General features: G+C 37.7%; 1 protein-coding gene across 1 annotated transcript in view; it reads left to right on the top strand.

Moving 5' to 3' along the window:
• The window catches only part of LOC117409422 (structural maintenance of chromosomes protein 5-like), a 55,104-nt gene that overhangs the window by 20,758 nt on the left and 12,887 nt on the right, over nt 1-21,459 (top strand). The window contains exons 9-15 of the mRNA XM_058996534.1: nt 9,401-9,656; nt 10,122-10,276; nt 11,073-11,186; nt 18,723-18,817; nt 19,267-19,399; nt 20,560-20,733; nt 20,846-21,015. Of these exons, the coding sequence (XP_058852517.1) occupies nt 9,401-9,656; nt 10,122-10,276; nt 11,073-11,186; nt 18,723-18,817; nt 19,267-19,399; nt 20,560-20,733; nt 20,846-21,015 (1,097 nt within the window). The remainder of the gene's footprint in view (nt 1-9,400; nt 9,657-10,121; nt 10,277-11,072; nt 11,187-18,722; nt 18,818-19,266; nt 19,400-20,559; nt 20,734-20,845; nt 21,016-21,459) is intronic.

Raw genomic sequence — 21,459 nt, 5'->3', positions numbered from 1 at the left:
AGTCATGGCTATGACCCACATTTAAAAAAAACAAAATTGCTGGTTGGACGGCTGAGATATGACATGTTTTGTCATCGTAACAAAAGTTACGAAATTACAGCGCGTCGGCAGCTAAGGGTTAATAGAGAAACAAAACAACACACAAAAACTCACTGTTTTTTATAACGCAGTATTCCTTCACTGGTCCTTTCGTAACCATAACAAAGGAACAGATTGCTTCGCCACATCCCCTGCTATACTCTGTGTCACACCCCCTTCTGTAGCGAGTGCAATCACGTATCCTCCAATCCATGAGTGACGCGTCACCTACTGCATTAAGGCGATGACCTGGTTTTGTGACTCCGCCCCCTTTCTGGATGGCCGACTTCCGACTGACCCTGGAATGAACTGTCAAACCATCCAGTCCAGGGCACACTGTTCCTGTTATACTGCGCCCTCACAGGTTGGGAGGGAGATTGCTGACTAGGATTAATTCGCTCTCTGTCACAAATACACATAAATATATTAAGATATTTATATTTTAATAACCAATTTCATCACAAAACAAGTTCACCTCAGGTGCCGATGACGCTGAACAGCAGTTTTAAACCCGGAGAGGCTTGACGATGACACAATGGAATCCGGAAGGGCATTCTATAACCCCAAGGCTGTGCCAAAGAAAGACTACTGCACAACCGGTATAAGGCGATTTAAGGAAAGATTATCAGAGCAGCTCTGTGGAGATCTCTCAACCCGGGTCTTTTACGAGCACAGACTGACATAGAGGTAGATCACAGTGAATGCAGAACCTTATAGAAGTGAAAGAATAAAATAGGACTTTCTGCCACTTAATGGTTTAACAGAAGAGCAACTTAGAAGGTTGTCATAAGTAGAATCCCAATTCCAGTGGTTCAGTACAATCCGATAAGCAAATGTTTGCACAGACTCAAGCTTCTTAGTATTGTATTTTTGAAATGGGTCCCAGAAAAAACACTGGTACTCTAAAATAGGTCTTGCCAAAGTCTTGTAAAACTGCATTTGGAGGGGCCTCTCGAAAGGAACGAAAAATAAACCCCAAAATTCTTATCGCTTTGCCGCAAACTTGATCGGCATGGTGTGTCCAGAGCAAGTTAGCAATACACATACCATATATTTTAACAAAAACAGGACATGTTAAAGGGTACATCGGCACTACATGGAAGATACAACATAAACTATCCCACCTTGCTGTTCCGAATGTATTTGGTCATTGTATAATAATCCGTATGCGCCCAAACATCTGCATAATGCCACACTGCTATGTCCAAAATCACTGTTCTGGAGCACCTCTGCTGAGCCAAAAAACATGACGATGTCTTAGATATAGCTCCAGCCGATTCGGAATGTTTGCAGAATTGACATGTATCAAATAAACTAGCAAATGAGATTCGGAAACGATATATTTCCGTTCGGAATGAGGTCTTTGAGGATGATCCGACCTAAAAAAATAAATTATTGTATTTTTTTTCATCCTTCGTATTTGGATTTCATTTGCATTTCTTGACACAACACATGCACAATCATCTGCACACCGTTGAGTGGGAAAGTTGCATTTGGCCACAAATTTCATTTCCCTATCAGTTTCTGAACAATTGGATGTTGAACTAGATGGTAACTTTACAAGTAAAGTTGTGGGGCTTGCTTTATTGGGAAAGTGGTCAAAGTAGCTGATTTGTGTCAAAAGTCACATTGTTTACTAATTGTCTCATGCTTAGAATGTGCTATAATTTGAAATTTTCAAATTAATTATAGTGGGAAGTAGCCTACTGAAAAGTTGATGCGGTTACTAAAACAGCTGTACCTCTTGATTGGTAAAAGTTATTTCTGTTTTGATTTCAGATTTGAATAGCAGATAAGTAGAGGAAGATTCCATATACTTTAACTTTTTGTCTTGCTTGTTGGGAAAGTGGTCAAAGTAGCTAGTTTTGTGTCAAGTTACCAAATATTTATATAACCCCTACTCGGAAGTAACTTTTGACACAAATCAGCTACTTTAAATAGAATGTTGGAAGTCTGGGAGTTTTAAAAAAATGGGGAGCTTTAGAATGTTGAAAAAAGTCCCATTACAGTGAATGAAGATGGACAAAAAAAGGACAAAAAGCTTAATAGTTTAAAAAGTATAAACGATATCAAAAAGTTGTATACAAGCACACTATTCCAGACCGGTCTACATGTTTTAAAGTTTGAACGGTGTTTCTAGCTTAAACGGTGTAAGAGGAGTAGCGTGTCGAAGAAGAAGATCCCAGATTTAAAGTGGGGACTCTTGCTTCGCAAGCCCCACTAAATATTGTCTGGCATTATTTTGGACGTTCCCCCCCCCACCCCCCCACCCCAAAATTATTATCGAACTTGGAATTTAATTTGTAGTAGTGGTTTTTCCCTTCCAATTGCGTATAAATTGAAAACCAGAGTGCTATAAAGTAGTTGCTTTTCCCTTCTAACAGCGTATAACAGCGTTGTTAGAACAGAAAATCACAGAGCAGTAATCTTTCCGAAAAACCACATTTATCAAATATTATTGCCGCAGTGTTTGGTTTCTTGTGTGTTTTAACGGTGTATAACTTCGGGCTGTATAATTTTGACTTAAAACCAAGTTAGAAAGTATAGCCATGTCTGTAGTTTCAGATTCAGACACTGATGCCATGGTGGAGATGCCTAGATTGGAAGTTGCTTCCGAGCAGGGGTTATATGAATATTTGGTAGAGGCGATTAAAAAGGATACACCAGAAGCTCCCGATCCAGGGGATCTTGTTGTTTCTCCCACAGAGCTGAATCTCAGGAGGGCTCTGGAAAATGTGTTTCAGCAACTTAAGGCAGTGAGACTCATTGGCACAATTGCTACTATAGTGTGCCTGTTGATTTAAGAGGTTGGACTTGGCACAGGACAAATGTCAGGTTGTGCAGGAGAGATGTCAGGTTTTGAGGTGCAAAAATCAGGTTTGATTGGAGAGCTTCAGGTTGTAACTGGAGAAAATCAGGCTTTGAGGTGAGAGCATGCTAACTTAGAGATGAAACAGCAGCTGGAATTCAAGATCTGAGGATTAGCCTGGATAGGCGTCAACTGCTTAACACAGAGTTTAATGTAGCAATGCATAGGAATAATTAGGTGAATGGTGGTTTGATCAGTGAGAAGGCTACATTAAAACGAATAATTGAAGAGTTGGAACATGAGAGAACAATGGTAACTTGGGATAGAACTAAGGCTGATGCCGAGGAGGCTGAGTTTGCAGCACTGCTTCCCTGAAACTCACAGGCTAGCACCCCGGGTTTTCAATGTCCCAGAGATATCCGCAATACATGTGCAGAGGAGCCTGAGTTTTCAGTGCTGTCTCCACGAGACCAGCACCCGAATACACCTGGCTTTCCTAACGCAAGAGACACACACAGAACGCAGTTAGGGTCTAAAATGACATTCATTGAACTGTTAAGCATGCCTGTAAAAGTTCCACAGTTCGACCCGACAAAAAAGGGTAATCATATAGAAGACTTCATCGCTACAACTAGGGGTTTTATTAAATCGGCTGGAATTGTAGAAGAGGAGCAAAAGTCATTTTTTCTTAAACAAAGGTTACTGCATGCTGCTTGGGTAAATAATTTAGATAACTTTGAGAAACTGTCAGGAGTTAAAAGAAATACTCCCCTTTTGCCAACCCAGGTGTAGGAAAGACGCAGCAGCTGCAGATATGATTTATGCAGTAGCAAGCAAGGAGCCGTCCCTGCAGATAGAGGGATCGGAACTGCCAGCCGCTAAAACAAATAAACAAATAAACGACCCGGTAAGGGAGGCGAGACCTCGGCAGTCCGAAAATAATTACAGTAACAATTCAGTCAGCAGGAACCAAGCTAGCCAGCACTGGGGTAATAACAGAGAACGCCATAAGTATAGAAATAACGGGGGTAAGTTTAAAAACACTTTGTATCAGGAAGAGAACCCTCAGGCTAAATCAGAGATTAAAGAACTCAGGGAATCGCTTAAGCAGATACAGGAAACTTTGAAGCAGATGACTCCTAAGCAGCCCCCAAGTGACACGGGTGTCAGCACTAGCCAAAGACAGAACACACAGGCTACAGCACCTCCATGTGACTAGACAGGGAACATATACAGCTTCCCCAGATTAATAGTCAGGCAGAGGGGAGCCACTGAAACAGAAAGTGAGGTTTTGAAGCATGTAAATGCATACTGTCAGACCTGGGTGGTGTTACAATACAGGGAATAAAGTTGGGAGATATCATAATGAAAGGTAATATACCATATTTTCCAGTTATGATGCAGGGAGCTGTAACTTGTGAGGTGTTACTGGATTTAGGTGCGGATGCTACACTAATGGCTAAAGAGATGTTTGATCATTTGAATCAGGTAATAGGAGACTTAAATAGACAGGTGAGACTGACACCCAGCAAGAAAGTGTTTCATAGATATACCAATGATTGTATCCACCCCCTTGGAATTAGCTGGGTCTGTTTTGAGTTTGGGAAACTCAGAGTTAACCATCCTGTGTATTACAAGTGCAGCTGCAGAAAACCTGTTGATTGGGGTGGATCTATTGATGAGACTCCGACCCCTGATTGACTGCAGCGGTGAAGTGTTGTGGGCCAGTGTAAAGAAACCAATATCCTACAAGAAACTGGGTTTGGCAAGTGAAGTAGGAAGTTTGAAAAAAAAAAGACGACGTGTAGAAAGAGAAGGGTCAGTGTTAAATGTAGTTTATGGTGGTCCCCTACAGCCCTCTTTTTCAATACAAGCGGAGTCCGTGGACCTGATAGGAAAGCAGCTCAAGCAGACCCCCCCCCCCCCCCCCCCCCCAAAAGCAAAACAAACAGGAAGACCCCGCAGGGGCAATTTAATGTCCTCAGTATCCGTAGCTGACAACACTGAAGACAGTCGGGGGGGCCGAAGGAGGCTCATGCAAATGCAGGTCCCTCTTGATCTCAGAGCCGACAGGATGTGTGCGTGTGTGAAAGTAGAAACCACTGAAATGGCTGATGCTGTTTTAACTCCACAGTATGAGAAAACTTTGGTCAGTGAGTGCCTGTTTGATCAGATTCAGGAGAGTAACCCACAGCTGGTACAAAAGAGAGATGTTAAATGACATCTCCTACAGTAAGCAGCAGTAGTGTGGAGTAGTGGTTAGGGCTCTGGCAGTAGTGTGGAGTAGTGGTTAGGGCTCTGGACTGGTTAGTGCTCTGGCAGTAGTGTGGAGTAGTGGTTAGGGCTCTGATCTCTTGACCGGAAGGTCGTAGGTTCAATCCCAGGTGGAGGACACTGCTGCTGTACCCTTGAGCAAGGTACTTTACCTAGATTGCTCCAGTAAAAACCCAACTGTATAAATGGGTAATTGTATGTGAAATCTTGTAACAATTGTAAGCGCCCTGGATAAGGGCGTCTGCTAAGAAATTAATAAGAATATATAATAATAATAATAAGCACCCCGTCCTCAGCATAGGTATTAGTCCTATCAGTGTTGGGATTGGAGATTGGATGTTGCAGACATACTGAACTATGTACAACAACAATCATTTTGACGCAAGGAAGACATAAACTAGTGATGTCCCAGTGGAAAAGGACATGATACACAAATGATCTCCTGAAAGTGGCTATATAGCAGAGTGAAAAGACTATAAATTTCCAAACAAAACTAAACCTGTTGTGCTCCACATCGAATGCTAAACAAGGTGCTGTAACTCTGCTTAGCAAAGCTGCAACTCCGGGACTCTGCCTAAAAACAGACCCAAGACGGGACTCTGTCTGAAACGGACCCAAGACGAGGAAGCAAGCTGCAGGTGAGTCAACGACCACAAGCAACGAGACTGAGGTCCGGCTGGAGCTGCCGTAAAACTTACAGAGACTTATCAGACAAACCAGTCTAGGTCTGCTGTACACCTAAAACCACAGTATCCAAAAGAAACTGTGCCCTGCTACCTGCCTAGCTAAAAGATTCAGCGGAGGACAGAGTGGACAGGCGCTGTTGTGGATCCTATACCGAGGACTGAAGACTTTGTTACAGCTGTTTGTTGATTCTATCGAATTGAAAGCTTTGTTGCGAAGTTTGATCCAATATAGGATTGAAGACTTAATTGCTGAGAGGAGAGATTTTGTACTGGACACTTCAACAGATTGAGTTTCCAAACCAGCGGACCAAAGATCTAAGCTTCAGGGAACTGTTGAGTCTAATTGCAGTTGCATTTTCCTTTCATGGAACTAAATGAATTAATTGTAACACATTCACATAGAATTGAACTGTTATTTAGTTTGCACCCTTTGCGTGTGAAATAACTTCTAGTGAAACTTGATGAAGTAACTATAAGTTATCTACCTCATATTGTCGTATGAAGAATTTCTTTAAAAGTAAACTTGCCATGTCCTTAATCTATATACCATTAATATGTGTGTTGTGTGTTCATAGTAAATCCTCGATCTTTGTAACACGTCAATTAAATATTATTAATAAGAGAACTAATCAACCCAGATAAACATTAAATTATCAATTATTGAATTGTTCCTACATAGCTTTCCCTCCACACACCTTTTAACAATAATTTATATTGCCATCTGTAATGGAAAAGTCACAATTGCAATTGTACAACTGCATTAAAGGGATTGTTTTTAACTAGTTTTACATATGGATATATCTCTGTGTAATCGGACGAGAATTAAGTTATTTATATTTCTTTTGAGCAATGTGGCTCATCGTTAGATTGACCGCCGTTGTACATCATCGAGCTTCTCCTAATGATCTCCTGTTTTTGTTAAATATGGTTGTGGCATGTGTGTTGTCTACTCTAAAGAGGTGTATTTTTCAATGTTCCATGTTTGTATAATAGATGGTTTCAACCCGTTCACTAAAATACCTTACCGCTATTGTGTAAAACCTTCCTCAGAGTTTACTTCTGACTGCTTTTGATACGTCACTTAAAATTGTAATTGCTATTAACTGCTATTTGCAGAGAAATGCTGACAAAGAGCGTTTTGTTTTGTTACTATCGGTGTACTATGAAATACACACAGGCTATATACTGGTACCTAGCAGAGTTCTCTTGTTCTGTAAACATTTGTACAGCGTAATAAGAAAACAAAATCAATAGACATTTCAAAGGCTTGTTAATCAAGCCCTTAGTTTGTAATCATAAACGGAAAGCACAAACGACTTGATGGAGGAGGTTTCAAATATCAAGGCAAATGGAGGAAGATGTGCAAGTCCTCTCAACCAGCTGACTGATATGCAGAAAAAGCTGAAGCAACTAGTTTTACTTTCCAAATCAACTAGTATGAGAAGCTGCCAAGGAAAAGCAAGAAAAACTTAAATCTGTTGAGACAAAGCTAGAGGAGATACTGGGATATTTAACGTTTTAAACATATAAACTCTAAAGTGGTTAAATGTTGAATAATATGCTAGACAACTGGTCACATGACGACAAATTTCACCAAACACAACTGCATGATCACAGTAAAGTTTATTAGAATATTTAAAATGTGAGATGATGCACGTTATTAGTATAGCTTTTTCTAGTAGTCAATAAGTAGCCTATATTATTTTAACTACAAATCATACAACTCGCATGCAGAAACTACTACTATGCAGTAGGCTACGATTGAAAAAAAGACAGTCGTGAATTAAAAAAAAAAAAAAATCTTAACCTAATATTTATGCTATTTTTTGAAAGAATAAAAACAGCACTAATTATATCCACATAATTGTAGGCCATTCTTAATATTTTGAAAGATAAAAACAGGTTTCTCGGACAAACAGTAACACTGGCAAAAATCTAGTTTCCCCTCCGTGGAATGGCGTCCATGCGTTGCTAGGGAGTACGTCATCCTATGACGCAGACTCCGCATCTACCTATTGACAACCATAGATATAGAACATTATATATGCTGACAACTACTTACACAAAGCGTAAGCATGTTCATGACTTGTCCTGCCTCGCTTGCAGGGGGTTGCGATGATCGCCGCGTCGCCGCCGCTCCTCCCACCACCACGGTGTGAAAAATTCCTGGCGAGAACCTTGGTATTCATTTTAGTAATGTGTCGTCATATACAGTAGTCCGTCGCATATCCGACTGCTGTGCTGCCACAGTAAGGGCAGATATTACAAAAAGGAAGGGGTTTGGTAATCTGCCTCCAAGTAGTTTTTCTAATTTGGTTTATTTTTGGTCGATCTGGAGCTTCATTGGTGCACTGTGTAGACGCGGTATGGTGTCCAGTCCATGGGGTAATAATGTAATTTTTTTCTGACATTTGTTATATTTAATACAATAGCATTTATAAACAAAGGAACCGGATGAGAAAACCGTGGTATGTAAATAATTATGCCAAACTAAATTACTGTACCACAAAAACACGTTCAATGCTTCACCATTTGAAATGAAAGCATTCAGAAATTACTGTGGATGGCGTTACTGAATGCAGTAAAAAGCAAACCTCCATAATAAACAGAATGCTCTATCCAGTTAATGTACCAGTTCATCTCTAATGCCCATAAATTAACCGATCAAAAATGTGAATCGAGTGACTGCCCTAATTTCAATATATACTATGGTGTGTACATGTGTGGTGTGTTTTTATTTTTTTTATTTTTCTTAGTCTTTACTATGTTAAAATGTTATTTGCTTATTTAGGGTTTCGTTGCTTAGAAAATACTAACCAGGGGTGTCAGTATACATCAGAATATAATATAATATAAAGAGTGTGTGTATGAAGATATGGTTTAAACACTGACACCTGCATAGCATTTAAATGTTCATAAAAATGTACCAAAAGCACATCCCTAGCCTTTAGTATAGTTGAAATAGCTTGTTTGTAGACAGTATAACATATCATAAAATTGACAACTGTCGGACTGTATCTATTTTTTTTTTCCTGTTGGTAACTTGATTGAGACACTAAATTCTTGGATATTGCTTTTGACATTAATTAAAACACTGAATTGTTGTACTGTTTTTAGAATTAAACTCGCCCATAGGTACCAAAACTGACTGTTTAATGAATAAGAAAGTGTACTAGTCCAGCGCTTAGCTGTACATGAAAAGTGAGTAATTGATTGTTACTGTTGTTATTCCACAGTTAAATAAACTGTTAATGCAAAAGCTTTATTTTTACAGTTGGTTATTAGTTCTCAACATTGAAAATGGTCAAACTCCTTAAATTAGGTCCTTGAAAATTGTCAAAATGGTCCATGAAGGTCCTTGAAATTTGTATCGGGAAACCTGTGCAGCTCCTCTCAGAAAAGCACCATCAAGTGACTAGGGCATATGTTTCCAAACTCCCCCATTACTAGTTTTATGTACATTTTAAATGTCTTTTGGTTGCCTTATAATGAAGTATTTAAAAGGGCTTAAGAGTTTGTTTTTGTTTTTGTTTCTTTTTTTTTCCTCAACCAGATTGAAGATATACAGCAGGCCCTGAATCTTAAGCGGGATGAAGAGACGGACCGGCAGAAGAGGATTAATAACACGCGACGCATGATCAAGGACTGGCAGAGCGAACTGAGCAGCATCGGAGACCTGGACCACGTGCAGCCTCAGATAGATGACATCAACTGCCAGCTGCGGCAGATTCAAGAGGAGAAAGCCAGTGCTGACGGGGAGCGCACAGACCTGAAGAGAGAGAGGGACAACCAGGAGAGTGAGAGGAGAAGTATGGAACTTTTATAATTAATTTATTTTAATATAAAGGATGCTGTATGATAACCATTTGCCTGGAATATACGTTTTATTCATATTTTATTATTTATTGTCATGTATTCAAAGCACTGAGTTTCATTTAAGCTGGACACTTGGTCTGGATAATTTAAGCATCTATGTGAGGGGAGCGTGTATGAATTTGCAATTCTGCTGCCGACCCTACAACTACAAATATTTAATGAACATTTCCGTTTGCAACTTCAAATTTCTGTTTTTTGATTTTGAGTAAAACATGGATACAACCATCAAACCGTGGCCCGATACTGCAAAATGCAATACAGTGCATAATTATTAAATTGATGTTCAATTTGTACTTAGTTTTGTAATTCAAGGTGTTTTGTTTTATTTTAATTTAATGTAAACAAAGTGACATCGTGTTTTGGCCCAAATGGTGATTTTTATTTTTACCTTGTTTTAGGACTAGCTAATCACTCCAAGAAATTGGAAGATATGATGAACATGAAACAGGAGAAACTTCGGGAGAGGTATCTAGACACCTATAAGGCATTCACATGGCTGAGAGAAAACAAAGACCGGTTCAAAGGCAGAGTCTACGAGCCCATGATGCTTGTGGTGAGTCTAATTCTGTGCAGAGATTTATTTTAATGTTTCCCTGAATTTTCAAAAGACGTTAGTGTTCTGCTTATAACATAAAATTAGATGTTGGTAGCAATACAAATGCCAAATCCAACTCTGTCAGTAACATGCATTCCCCTACCACGGCTACAAATTAAAAATTGGAACTATCAGACAAAGCTGATGACCCATGACCTGAATCAACAATATGTGCATAGACTTCACATTTTTGCTCACCATAGAAGCAGGCAATTCCCAAGATGCTACCTTGTCCTAAATAATGACCATACCAAGTTTCATTTGAAATTTTATAAGCAGTACTATAAATAAATAGATCACAATATTGTGTATCAATATCATGTTAAAGTAGTATACATTATGAAATGGCAATGCAAAGTTTTCTGAAAAGTGATTCCAGACATAGTGTGACATATCTATGAACGGATGTACTTGCACCTTTGTATGTTCCCGGGTTGTGTTCTTTGTTAAAGAATGTGTAAACCAGGTTTCATCAAAAAGATGCATGTAAAAATGTAAGTGTAACAGACAGACAATGTACAGAGAAACACATTCACAGAAAATGGATAATGTGCTGTACAGGCATACCACCTCCATAGATCTTCAAAGTCTAATACTATTAGAATATTGTTGGCTAAATAATGTTGATACCAAGTTCCATTACAATTTGAAAACTGTTTCTCCAGATATGTGGAAAATGATAGTGTGACACACATGACCGCCTCCACGTCATAACAGATGTGCTAAGTACAAATATTTGTTTTTTCTTTTGCAGATAAGTGTGAAAGATCCTAGAAGTGCGAAGTTTATTGAGAACCACATTCCACTTAATGATCTCAGGGCCTTTGTATTCCAAAAACAAGAAGATATGGAAATATTCCTTAAGGAGGTGAGTGTTTGACACTTAAAAATGCTATGGGGAAAAAAAGAAAAGGGTATATAAACTCGGTTTTAGTTTGACTTTCTTTTTTATAAAGTCATTTTTGTGTCTCCCATTTTTGATGCAGTCACAGGCTATGTTTCCATTGGAGCTGTTAATTTGCTAAAAGGAAACTTTTAAACAAAAAATGTGTGATTTAGCCCAATGCAAAACAGGCTTGATTTACATAAATGTAGCTGTTATGCGAATTTCAAAAATACTGTAGACTCTATAGCAGGAGTGTCCCACCCGTAGCTCGCGAAGCAGTTTGTTATTCGCAAGAGCCACTTTAAGACACAAGCTAAGATTTGTAGTTTGGCACTGGTTATTCACTGATCTTAAAATACACATCACCTATGAGTCTGCTCAGCAAAACAAAACAAAAAAAAACAACAAAAGTCGTCGGCTCAGCATGCATCTGCTGCAGTACAGGGGTTGACGTTAACAGCAGCATTTATAAGTGCTACAACAGCATTTATAAGTGCTGCAATACCGCCTTCACCTGCTTGGGACCCCCACACTCACACATCCGGCCCGCTGCTACAATGTGTTCAGATAACTATTTACTGTTTACGGCAGCATAAAAAGTGGATGTGGGGCTATTTGTTTTAGCAGGGTGCTTAGTGAAAAACAAATAAAATATAAACTTGTGGCGCAACAATTAATTGATGCATTGATTATTGATCATCTGTCCTTAAATTTCCCAAGCTTTGATTGCATATTGGAGAATCGATGCATCAAATTAGAACCCAGTTTGAAGTTTCATGTTGCCAGTGTAGGATGCCCAAAACACTCAACAGTATAAAACACTAGTGCAGACCTGCTAACGGCTACGCATTTTGAGTTGGTAATACGCGGATACGCTTTTATCAGAGATAGAAGTTATCGTGGGTTGACTGACAGAAATTCCTACCACCCAGTTTCTTTGTATAATCACTGCCATTCTACTGTAGCCTATCAGGCTTTGTTGAGCTGACTCGCTTGTGTTTCAACTGCCAGTTTCAGACACACTGGAGGGAGTGTGAAGTACTGTGACTTTGTGAGGAAATGATTTATTTCAAACTGGCTACGGTACCTTTTTGTTTTTTAATTAATGCATTAGTTATGCATTCATTTTTGTCTGGGGAAAAATCCCACTTGCGTTTTAAAAAAAAAAAAAAAAAAAAAAAAAAAAAAGTGTGCTCGGTTTAGATAACTGCATCGCATGAAAAGAAAATACAGCTGAATGAGGATTTTACGAGAATGACGAGGGAGTAAGTACAAACGTTTTTTATAATAATATAGTACAGTATTTAAGTTTAATATTCTGTTTTTGGCTCGTTGTCCCGTTTTTCACAAACGCCTGTTACCATACAGGGATGTTAGTAAAATTAGATTTTATAAAAATGAGCACAGCATTAACATTGTTAATGTGGTTAAGGTACGTAAGGCTTCTGTTAACTTTGCAAGAAGCGTACAATTACATTGTAGATAACCGTTTCATTGTGCTTTAAACAAGTCAGAAACGGCTGGTTTGTGATTTTATATTGAAGTTCAGTAAGATCATTAATTTAGCTTTATAGATTTTGTTAACGGTAAAATATTTATGTAAGGACTGGGAATCACCTGTTTAACTGTATAGCTAAATATTTATGAAAAAACGGCCATATAAGTAAGCGTGTTAAAGTGGGACTTAATACTACTACTACTAATAATAATAACGTAATATCAGAACTACCAATATATGCTTACTGATACTAACGTTTTATGAAGCGCTCACTACAAATAAATGGCTCCAGTCTTTTTTGCTTTTTTTATTATCTTTTAATCGTAGAAATACATTTTGCCCTCCTGTCTGGATCAGCTGGAATCCTGTAGAAGGAAACTTTATATTTCTGTCCAGAACAAAAGAATCGGGCATTACTGTAATGTTACCACGCTAGGCATTTTGGTCATCTTCCACAGTAATGCTGACTGTGAAAGAGTATTCAGCTTGGTGACCAAAAACAAAACCCAACACAGAGCGAGCCTGAGCACAGATATTCTGTTCACTGGTAACACACAAAGTCATGATGTCGGCGAAGCAGCAAGTGTGTCACTCTCAAACCTTTAGTGACACCTTCCTCAGGAAAGCCAAGTCAGCCACCTATGAAGCTAAACATTCAAAATCTGAAAGTGCAGTTTGACCTGTTGGATTCCTTTTCTGTTCCAAACAACTCACTTTGTGGATAACTATTCCATTTGTTGCTGACTCAGTGACTATTTACAAGTGTTTTTTTCCTTTTTTGAAAGTGCTTTGTTTCTCTGTTTTAGAAGCTTGTACATTTTCAATTTATGTTTTGACAGTAAATGAGATACAAACATACTACAAAAATGGCTATTTTCTGTACTTGAAATAATTTTCAGTTGGTATAAATTAAAAAGGTTTCATCTATACTAAGGTAAACGCAATTAAATTTAAACTGAAACAATCATAGCTAATCTCGTTATTTTTGTACTGAAATTCATACTCAAAACTCACCAGAGTGTAGCATTTAGCTGTTTTATACCCTAAAACAGTTCTGGGGGGAAGCCCCCCGGACCCTCCGAGATGTTCGCGTGAAAGAGTGCTACTCAAAAGTGTGTTGTGAATATAAGTTGATAACACCTGTTCTAATATTGTTCTAATATTAATTAAACATATGTTTTGTTCTTTTAAAGTTGTATTAAACAAGATAACATATTCAAAATGTTGTATAGCGAAAAATGTAATTTGTATTTCAACTCTCCGTATTTTGATACAGTACGTTTGTACAGTTAGTTTCTATTTGTAAATTGATGTTAGTTAATTCAGTTTGCTTTAGCTGTAAAATGTTTGGGGAAAATACAATTGTACCGTAATACCATAACTGTAAAAAGCAATGCAAGTGCAACTTAATGTACTGCAGAGTGTTGTGTGCGTAAGGGTGTTTTGAAAGTTATAATAATAATACATACAACTTAATGTACTGTAGAGTGTTTTGAGATTGAGTGTTTTGAAAGTACTGTGGTGATAAAAGTTCTGAAAGTAATTGCAACATTAATCCTTAAGCTATCTCGAGACAAGTGAACATGTATTTGGTACAAAGACACGAGCCCCCAATTATTTACAGACATGCTCAAATTTGTTGGTACCCTTACAGCCTATTGAAATAATGCTTCATTCCTCCTGAAAAGTGATGAAATTAAAAGCTATTTTATCATGTATACTTGCATGCCTTTGGTATGTCATAGAATCAAGCAAAGAAGCTGTGAAAAGAGATGAATTATTGCTTATTCTACAAAGATATTCTAAAATGGCCTGGACACATTTGTTGGTACCCCTTAGAAAAGATAATAAATTGGTTTATAGTGATATTTCAAACTAATTAGCTTCTTTAATTAGTATCACACATGTCTCCAATCTTGTAATCAGTCATTCAGCCTATTTAAATGGAGAAAAGTAGTCACTGTGCTGTTTGGTATCATTGTGTGCACCACACTGAACATGGACCAGAGAAAGCAAAGGAGAGAGTTGTCTGAGGAGATCAGAAAGAAATTAATAGACAAGCATGGTAAAGGTAAAGGCTACAAGACCATCTCCAAGCAGCTTGATGTTCCTGTGGCAACAGTTGCAAATATTAAGAAGTTTAAGGTCCATGGAACTGTAGCCAGCCTCCCTGGGCGCGGCCGCAAGAGGAAAATCGACCCCAGATTGAACAGAAGGATAGTGCGAATGGTAGAAAAAGAACCAAGGATAACTGCCAAAGAGATACAAACTGAACTCCAAGGTGAAGGTACGTCAGTTTCTGATCGCACCATCCGTCGCTTTTTGAGCGAAAGTGGGCTCCATAGAAGAAGACCCAGGAGGACTCAAGTTTTGACAGAAAAACATAAAAAAGCCAGACTGGAATTTGCTAAAATGCATATTGACAAGCCACAATCCTTCTGGGAGAATGTCCTTTGGCCAGATGAGTCAAAACTGGAGCTTTTTGGCAAGTCACATCAGCTCTATGTTCACAGACGAAATGAAGCTTTCAAAGAAAAGAACACCATACATACAGTGAAATATGGAGGAGGCTCGGTTATGTTTTGGGACTGCTTTGCTGCGCCTGGCACAGGGTGCCTTGAATCTGTGCAGGGCACAATGAAATCTCAAGACTATCAAGGCATTCTGGAGCGAAACGTACTGCCCAGTGTCAGAAAGCTCTGTCTCAGTCGCAGGTCATGGGTCCTCCAACAGGATAATGACCCAAAACACACAGCTAAAAGCACCCAAGAATGGACAAGAACAAAACATTGGACTATTCTGAAGTGGCCTTCTATGAGTCCTGATCTGAATCCTATCGAACATCTATGGAAAGAGCTGAAACTTGCAGTCTGGAGAAGGCACCCATCAAACCTGAAACAGCTGGTGCAGTTTGCTCAGGAAGAGTGGGCCAAACTACCTGTTAACAGGTGCAGAAGTCTCATTGAGAGCTACAGAAAACGTTTGATTGCAGTGATTGCCTCTAAAGGTTGTGCAACAAAATATTAGGTTAGCGGTCCCATCATTTTTGTCCATGCCATTTTCATTTGTTTTATTATTTACAATATTATGTTGAATAAAAAATCAAAAGCAAAGTCTGATTTCCATTAAATATGGAATAAACAATGGTGGATGCCAATTACTTTTGTCAGTTTCAAGTTATTTCAGAGAAAATTGTGCATTCTTCGTTTTTTGTGGAGGGGTACCAACAAATTTGAGCACGTCTGTATAAACAATACCTTGCTATAATTATCTAGGGTTTTACCACTATACCTTCTATCTTGCCATCCAAACTACATTCATCTCCAAGTATAATCAAATGTTACACTGAACATATGAATATATATTTTACAGTAATCCTCGAATTCTGGCTATAAATATGATTCCTTCGGCATATGATTTAAGGTTTAGACTTCAGTCCTGATTCAATTCAATGTTATCATTATATCAGTGCATTTCAACAGTCAAACTCAAAACAAATAAATCTTGTTGAAATTAATACTTTTATTTCAAAGTTACAAAAATTAGAACTAGATTGTATTGGATTGTAATAATGTTTCCAATGTATTATACTGAGCATGTTTAAGAAAACGTAACCATATATTCAGTTGTAATTTAAGATGCTAAATATATTCAACATTTAATAATGCATTATTATATTTTGTTATTAATTAATTTAACATAGGTTAATATTCTCATACTCCATTTAAACAGAATTAATCATACAATAGAAACAGTAGAAACAGTCTCGCAATGAAGAATTACTGTGTATAGCTTTCTCCTCGTGGATAAAACATTTCCATTTAGAAACCTGTCTTCAGTTTGTAGTCCCCTTCAGTTAAAGGATTTTTGAAGAAAAAACAAGATAGCTTTTTCTTCAGGACTCCATATCCCACGATGCAACAAAGCCACACAACAAATGGTTTCCTCTTCCTGTGTACTTCAATGTAGTTTGTTCCCAGTGATGTAGCGCCAACTTGAACAGATTTAAACAGTTCTTTGGTATTAAGTAACTTTTAGTATTCTTCTGTTTATTACTTTGTGTATTTTAGCATATTTTTAGATTTGTAGTAAGTCCTTTTATTTGCTTTGAATTAATCTTTTCTTCAAGAAGTAGTTTCCTTGTTGTCAGCAGCAGTCCAGTTGTACACACTTAGATGTTTCCGTGTAACAAGGAGTGGGGCAGAGCTGGAGATGCAGTACTGAGTGTCTTGTTGATATGCAGTGCCTGTTAAACCTGTTTTACTGTGAATAAAATTACTTTTAAACAGCGCATGTAAAATAAATAGCGTGTGTGAAAATAAATTGGACCTGATGTGCCTGACAGGTGCTGAAGTGGTCCGCAAAGGGTTAAAACCTTGAGTGCGCTGCTTTTAGTGCTATTACGGTATATAATAAGGCATACATAAGGCCTCTATATTTGCATTGGATATACTCCATGTAAAATGAGTTGAATTGCTTCACTGGTGAGTCTATGTATTTTTTTGCAGTAAAAAGTTACAAGAACACAGTATATACCTTTTATTTTATGCATAATAATCATTTCAAAAGAATGCCAATATTAAATCTAATGGCCTAATGTTTTATAATAGATTCATTGTAGTGTGGGAGAACAGAAGATTTTGTCTTTTTAAAAAAGAAAATTTAAACAGGATTTGGAACTACGCTTTCATGACTATCCCTGTACTCCGTGCAGCAGAGCTTTTACTAGTCAAGCCACTGGGGCCCCATATTAGTAATTATTTCACTGGAGTTGGTTGCACAATGCTTTACAGCTTCGTGTCTTAAAGGTGGCTTCTAAGGTTTTAACTTTTTCTACCCTCTTTTCTAACTTTAGAAGTTAAAGACTGCAGTAAATGCTTTGAAAATATGGCCCTTCATTTATTAATGCATTCTCCTTGCTTTTCTGAAATATCATATTTTTTAAAATAAATGAATTAAAACTGTCTTGTAAACAACCATTTATTTTATTAACTTCTAATTGTCATTCATATAGTTTAACAGAAAGGCAGCTTGATGGTAATAAACAGAAAAAAAGTCTATGATGTTGTGACAGGATGGATGAGTGGTGACGTCACGGCAGAAGCAGGCACGAAAACAAACTGACACCAGTCAGTACTGCAGTTTAAAGGCTTGCGCCGTTTTAATTAAATAAATAAAAAAATAAAAAATATATTTTAAACACACACTGTGCTCACAGAGCAAAATAAAAAGGTTTAAGAAAAACAGATCACGCACACAAAATCAATACGGTCAGGCTGGGCAACAGCCTTCACTGATCCGTTATCTTTTTTTCTTTCTTTTTGTTTCTCTCCTCTCGTTCTCTCCTCTCGCTCCAAACACCCACCCCGAGCTGGAGAGCTGCAGGCTTTTTATATTCAGGTGACCATCTCCCGATTAGCAACAAAATTAATCACTTAATTAATTCGGGAGATTGCCACCTTCTGCACGAGTTTTTCCATTACTCCTGGCAGAGGACGAGCACCAATCTCGCCTCTGCCAGGACACGTTTTAAAAATAAACAAAACAATAACCTGGCGGCGCTTCGCCGTCATAAATATAATACAATAAATAAATCATAATACAAAACAAATACAAAATACACTGCACAGGGGCGGAGGGGGAGACCCCGATCTAAAATAAAATAAAACAAAACAATGTACAGGTCACCTCGCCCTGTTACAGATGTGTACTGAAAATCATATTGCTATACCAGTATAGATAGTTGTATTTGCACATGCTGGATATTCAGAGGCTGAAGCCTTCTACATACTAATATTCTGTATTTAAACAATGCCCAATACTCTTCATGTAGCTTTCTTCACCTAACTGTACAGGTGTATATAAATTAAATGTAATTGAAAAAGAACCATACGTGGTTCTGTATAGTCCTATCACTGTCTTTGATAGTCTAAAAGGTAAACTGGATATTAATACAACTCATTTCAAGATATATAAATTTGGGTATTTCTAAAAGAACATATGTTTACTCTCTTCTATAGGTACGTGACACCCAGAAATTAAGGGTAAATGCTGTCCTCGCACCTGCCCCGTCATGTGCAAACAGGCCGCCACCAAGACCAATTGAGTACTTGCAGTAAGTCATGGGGATAGAATACATTTTTGATCAAATTGTTAATAAACATTATTGAGAGAAATAATCTGGGGGGAAATTTAGTTTTACTCGGTATGAGTTATTCTTGGCCCAAGTTTGAGAGTACCAGAGTCCACTCATTAAGCATCCCTGTAATGGATGACCACTTCATATCTTCTGTGTTTTGCAAACCTTTGGACACCCAGTGACCCAAGATGGATGTCTGATCTAGCGTAGTTAACTTATGTGTAGCTATGGTAGGCAACTAGAAGAGCACCTCCTGAACTCCAGTGAAAAACCTACTTTTTAAAAAGAATGTACTTGAAGGTACAATAACATATTTTGTTTACTGCACAGAAGTGCAGCTTCATTTGTGGAAAATGGGGACCAAAGTGTTCAGTGTTTTTTATCCCAATAATTCCTATACTCCTATTTTCCTGTGTATTCTGTAGGCGTTACGGATTTTACTCATTCTTGCGAGAGCTGATTGATGCCCCGGAAGATGTTATGAGTTATCTCTGCCACCAGTACAGATTGAACGAGGTTCCTGTTGGGACTGAGAAGACCAAAGCAATGATTGAAACAGTAAGTACTTAACAGGACTATATAAGACAATACAATCCAAGTCGCTTAAGAATGTAACCTATTTTTTCACAAATATTTATACACTTAAATGGAGTATACACTAAAGTGGGTTGGTGATCTGCGATCCTAATTATTATAAAATGTTACTATACCAGTAATAAAATGCAGTACTCTGTGGTCCTAAGTATTAACTGTTTCTTTTAAGGCTTCACTTAATTCAGACCGACAATTTACTTGAATAAAAAAAAAAAACATAGAACCATCAGTTTATAATTAATTTTATTTAAATGTACAGTGATGCAAATTCACAACATACCCAATTCTTTAAAAAATTAAATGGAAATAATTGTTAAATGCTGTATGTACACAGACAATTTACCATATTAATTTTGAAAACTGTATTCGCACATTTACATGTAATTTTAGCCTACCTGAAAATGTAACTGAAATCGACATACTTTTAACAAATGCAGTGATCATTTTAGCACATCGTAGTCCTTTACAGCCCGGGCTTGTGCCTGTTTACATTAGTTCACAATGGACGTGCTCAGTTAACTGTATAAAAAGTCACTGCTAAACAGTAAACCGGTAATATGCATTTGCAATATTCCACTTAAACAGGGTAGTCTATAAGAGAATTAGTGTGGAGTGTAGTGGTTAGGGCTCTGGACTCTTGACCGGAGGGTTGTGGGGTCGTGGGTTCAATCCCCAGTTGGGGACACTGCTGCTGTACCCTTGAGCAAGGTACTTTACCTAGATTGATTGCTGCTGTAATAACCCAACTGTATAAATGGGTAATTGTATGTAAAAAAAAAAAAAAAAAAAAGTGGTATCTGTATAATGTGAAATAATGTGTAATGTGATATCTTGTAACAATTGTAAGTCGCCCTGGATAAGGGTGTCTGCTAAATAATAATAATAATAATAATAATAATAATAATAATAATAATAATAATAATAATAATACTAATGATGATGATGATGATGAAGCCAGCTTGTGAAGCATATTTCTTTTTATCATTTCATGCAGCAGGTGAATTTTATTTATTTATTTATTTATTTATGTATGTATGTATGTATTCCCCCCCCCCCCCCCCTCTACCCCCAATTATTTGGATACATGAAACAAAATCCTATCATTGTGTCCCCCACTTATTCAGGTTATAAGAGAGTCCCAGCTGAGACAGTTTTACACAGCAGAAGAGAAATATATTGTGAAAAAGTCCAACTACACCAACAAGACAATTTCCAGTAACTCTGCTCTGCGCCACCCTCAGTTCCTTACATTGACTGTGGATGCTGATGAAAGAAGGCAGCTTGAAGAACAGCTAAAGGTGAGGTCTATTCAAAATGAAATGTATTCAGTAATCCAAAAACTGATTCATTTAATAAAAAAAAACTGAATTATTGAACAAAGGGAATGTCTAACACATTTAATTTACACAGACGATTCAACAAAAGATGCAGACATTGGATTCACAAATGAAGGCCCTGTCGGAACGTCAGAATGTGCTGGATCGTAGGGACAATGAGCTCAGAACGCAAAAGAAAGACTTGTCTGAGCTGAAGGGAAAAAAAAGGCAACTGGAACAGAAAATTAGCACCAAACAAGACAGGTATGTGGTTGAATGCTTGCGTTTTAAACTTTTACAGCTTAGTTAAAAAATGAAAACGTTTAAACAGTATTTAATTAAACATTGTAAAAGTAACTTATTTTATCGAAGTCACTTTGGAGTCCATACATCAATGGTTGTGCAACAATGTGCTCAGCACATTATTCAATATTAGGGCTACAGAACAATGTGGAAAAGGTATATCATGTGGCATCCCTTCCTAACAAAGTTCAGTGCTCTGTGGCTAATACCTTTTTTGAATAACTTTGTAGTTATTTAAAAAAAAAAAAAAAAAAAAAAAAAAAAAGTAGGTTTCAAGAGTATACCAGTAAGGCTGGGGTGATGCCTAATTTTTCACTATTGATACATTGTTCTCCGTATAACCCTTTTTTATCGTGTTGCTTTGTACCAGTTGGGGGGGAGTTGTTTAAATCCATAACAAGTCAG

This window comes from Acipenser ruthenus, chromosome 2 (genome assembly GCF_902713425.1).
Source record: "Acipenser ruthenus chromosome 2, fAciRut3.2 maternal haplotype, whole genome shotgun sequence".
NCBI lineage: Eukaryota > Metazoa > Chordata > Actinopteri > Acipenseriformes > Acipenseridae > Acipenser > Acipenser ruthenus.
This window is presented reverse-complemented; position numbering and strand designations above follow the sequence as displayed.